The sequence below is a fragment of the Monoraphidium neglectum genome, assembly GCF_000611645.1.
Source record: "Monoraphidium neglectum strain SAG 48.87 unplaced genomic scaffold scaffold04902, whole genome shotgun sequence".
NCBI lineage: Eukaryota > Viridiplantae > Chlorophyta > Chlorophyceae > Sphaeropleales > Selenastraceae > Monoraphidium > Monoraphidium neglectum.
The window spans coordinates 1-3,810 of NW_014008728.1; the positions used below are offsets into that span (position 1 = coordinate 1).

General features: G+C 62.4%; 2 protein-coding genes across 2 annotated transcripts; both read left to right on the plus strand.

Moving 5' to 3' along the window:
• Positions 1–338: 338 nt before the first annotated feature.
• Positions 339–1,018, plus strand: MNEG_14954 (26S proteasome regulatory subunit N12; the record flags this gene model as incomplete). The annotated part of the gene is made up of 3 exons (XM_014036574.1): positions 339–350; positions 444–629; positions 845–1,018. 3 exons carry the CDS (start codon positions 339–341, stop codon positions 1,016–1,018), a joined length of 372 nt encoding a protein of 123 aa, XP_013892028.1.
• A 1,504-nt stretch (positions 1,019–2,522) lies between these two features.
• On the plus strand, positions 2,523–3,786 carry MNEG_14955 (hypothetical protein; the record flags this gene model as incomplete). The annotated part of the gene is made up of 5 exons (XM_014036575.1): positions 2,523–2,563; positions 2,824–2,984; positions 3,153–3,271; positions 3,531–3,692; positions 3,769–3,786. The coding sequence occupies 5 exons, from the start codon at positions 2,523–2,525 to the stop codon at positions 3,784–3,786; spliced, it is 501 nt and encodes a 166-aa protein (XP_013892029.1).
• Between the last annotated feature and the right edge of the window lie 24 nt (positions 3,787–3,810).

Sequence of the window (3,810 nt, forward strand, 5' to 3'; positions counted from 1 at the left end):
GGGCACAGGGGTGTGGTGCAGGTGGGCGGTCAGTCCTTCGGCCGTGAGATTGTTATGAGAAGGCTGAGATAGAATGGGCGATGACTGGGGCAGTGGTGCGAGGACACCGGGTCATTTATCGGCGAGGTTGGCTGCGAATTGTGTGCAGCAAGCAGTCAGCTCGACAGAAGGGCACAGCCTGTGCTCAAGGCCTGCAAGTCCGCGGGCTTCCACGCTCCCATGCCTATTGGTGCGCCTCCCCTTGCCGACATCATGCCCTGCACGCCCTGCCATGCCATTCAACCCTGTGCAAAGCCTGCGTGCTGCTGCTTTCCTCCAAATCACCCCTGGCATCATCCATGGCCCCTACGGTAACGCCCGCTTTCTCATCACAACACACACGTGCGTTTTTTCAAAAAAACACAGCCGTCACCCAGTTGCGCCTCCCGTGGTACCCCTGCCAGGTCCTGGGTGCAAGCCAGCAGCTGCCCGGCGAGTTTGCGGCCTACTACATCGACCAGCTCACCTCCACGGTGCGCGACGAGATTGCCAGCTGCAGCGAGCGCGCGTACGCCAGCCTGACCCTGGGGGACACGCAGCGGCTGATGATGTTCAAGAGCGCCAAGGAGGCCGCGGCGTACGCAGAGCAGGTGAGGGGGCGTGCTTGACGCGCGGCGTGAAGGGGCAGCCAAGAGGCCACATCCAGAAGTTGTGAGCAGGGCAATCGGCGTTAGGCATGAGCTGTGCCTCTGCACAGGCCCGCTCTCTTTGTGTATTGCCACCCCCTTCCGCGTGACCCCGCCGATTCCCTCAAGAGTGACATGCATGATGCCTGCCGTGCATCAACCTGCACCTGTACGCGCAGCGCGGCTGGGAGGTGAAGGGCGATCTTGTCTCGTTTGGTGCCAGGGGCGCGGCCGGCGACGGTATGGACGTGGACGGCGCAGAGGGCGGCGGCGGCGGTGGCGCGGGCGCCGCTGGGGTGGCCCTCATCCAGAACGCCCTGATGTACGCCAAGGAGCTGGAGCGCATTGTGTGATGTCATGATGATGTCATTGCTGGGTTGTTGGGGTAATCATGCTGAGTCGTGCTGCACCCAGCGATGGAACGGCTGCGGAACCCAGTCAGCAGGGCTTGCCGGCTGCAGGGCAGTTGTTGAGGAGCCTGCAGCCTGGGAGGGGGCATGGGTGGGGTGCGTGGAAGAGACGAGAACTGCCCCTCAGCTGGCGTGTGTCTCGCGGCTGTTGTAACTGGCTTTGCTTCTTACGGCACGAGTGCTTGCTAATTGAGGGCTTCTGTCAGTTTGCAGGGCCCGGCTGACCGCAGCAGCACGCCTCCAAGTTTGGCTTTGCTTAGCTGTGGTCATCTTTGCAAGTGCGTTCTTGCTTGGGCGACAGATGGCGAAGTGTGCGATTCTGCCATCGCACGCAAAGATGCACGCAGATGCTGCCCATCCCCCACTGTTGACTGGTCAACACCTGCAAACACAGCCGCCTCAGGCAGTGCGATGGACGCTACACTGCCTAGGTTTCTTGATTCGGGGATATTCTGGTCTCTCAAAAAACCCTGAATGGTCGTGGCTAACAAGGTAGTCAGGAACTCAACGACTCGCGTGCGGAGTTCAACCTCCGAGCGCCCGGGCGAAAAATGGACAACGGGATTAGGGTGTCGGCAGCCTTCGAATTGCTCCTGTCATACATGACCGGATTCCTCTCGCATTGAGCACGCCATCTTGCAGCTTGTTGCAGTCGCCTTGATCGGCCCCTCTGGAAACGCACCTCGGATTCGGCAGCCATGAGGCGGCACCTGGTGGGGTGTTTAGCGTGGTGTCTATGTGGGCTGATGTTGGCCGCAGCCCCTGTCCGTGCCGGTGAGGCCACAACCTCGTGTGTTTCACCACGCAGTTGCCCCCCGATTGCAGCCTCGTGCACTCGTGCACGCCCCTGCGCCCCTGACATTTGCAAGAGACCAGTGTAATCACATTGTGCGTTGGCCTGCTTGAAAATTGTGTGTGCCCAGTCATCCCACCCCCACAATCAACATACCAGCTGCGCGTCACATCGGCCACCATCCTGCAGCTCCTGACCTGCCTAACTGCCCAGCCATGTTGAACCCCCGGTCACCCTCGACCCGCCCAATGCTTACTCCACCTCTGTGCCTCACCTCAATCAGATGGCCTGCCCCGGCGCCTGCTGCGTGTGGAGTCCAGCGGCAACAAGCAGTGGTACGTCTACCCGACCCAGCCCGGTGACGTGTGCACGGATGTGCCCCCGGACTCGCGCTACACGTGCGCACAGCAGGTGGGAGCGCGCTGCCGACCCTGGACGTTCCATCTGCAAGCTACCCGGCACGTGGCCGAGACCCTGAATGGGCAGGCGCCTGCTGTCACAGGGCGCACGCCAGTGCTGATTCTTGATGTTTCCACCAACCTTCGTCGCTCCGCCAGCCTGAGCCTGACACATCGCTGATCTTGGAGCGGATCGATCTCTGCTGTCCTTGTTTGCCTGTTGAACAGACTTGTTGAGCAAAGCACCGATGCAAGGATGCAGCAACATCTCCTCATTGTGTGTGCAGGCCAAGTTTGGTGCGTGCGATAAGGAGTTCATGACATCTGGCAGCTACTGCTCCCATACCTGCAACAGGCGAGCCCACCCTGAGAGGCAGAGGGGTGGAAATGCACACACACGACGTGGTACCCAACTGCAACCTGCAGCCAAACCAGCCAGCCGAACGGCCCCGGTTGTTGTGCTTGTCTGCATCCCATCCACCCAAACTTAGCCCGCCCAATCCTGAAAATTCCGCCCATTGATCCACATGCGGCACCGCCCCTCCCCCGTCGTGCAGGACCGCCTGCCACAACGTTCCCCGCCGCGTGATTGCGGTGGCGGCCGTGCCGGAGCTCTGCACTGACAAGAAGCCCCCGGGCAGCAACTACACCTGCGCCCAGCAGAAGAAGTTCGGGGCGTGCGAGGCGTCATGGATGCTCGAGGGCGGCTTCTGTGCTGGTGAGCGATTTGCCTGACTTGTTGCACTGTGTCGGAGGCAGTTTCACGTAGTTACTTTGAAGCAACTTGGTAATTGTAGGCGCGTGTGGACTGGTTAGCTCGGGAGGCGCACAGCTGCCGCGGCCACAAGACCGTTTGACACCCCTCAATCCGCTGCTGCCCGCACAGACACCTGCAAGCGCTGGCCGTGCGCTACCGCCGTCCCACCCCCGCCCGGCCCCAGCGGCGTCCCGCCGGGCTGCACGGACGTGCCCCCAGCTGGCTCAAACTACTCGTGCGCTCAGCAGGTGGGGCGCGGGCTGCGCACCTGCTGCTGATTCGCATCACTGCTACGCTACTAGAACTGAGAATGTTGTGCACTCCCAGCAGAGCACAACAATGAGAGAGCCGCTCAACAGTGAAGTTAGATGCTCAACAGGGGTGTCTGCAGCGTGACAGTGCGGATAGCGCCAATGCCGTCAGGGGACATGCGCAACCCACTCTTGCTGCCCCGAAGCGACCCGCATCGCAACCTCGCGTCGCAAACGTCCTTGGTTCCGCCACCAGGCCGAGTACGGCGCCTGCGACAAGGACTTCATGATCCGCGAGAACGCCTGCGCCCGCACCTGCGGCCGGCCCCCCTGCCCAGCCATCTTCACCGCCAAGCTCGCGCGCGCGGCCCGCAACGCCACCACACAAGCCGAGGAGGCCCTGGGCAACGCCACCCTCGTGGGGAACGTCACATCCCGCGGCCCCCCGGAGGGCGCCCCTGGCGCGCTCGTCCGCAACGTGTCGTCGCGCGCAGCCCCCGTCTCCGTCATAGTCCCGCCGCGCGCCGCCGCCGCGT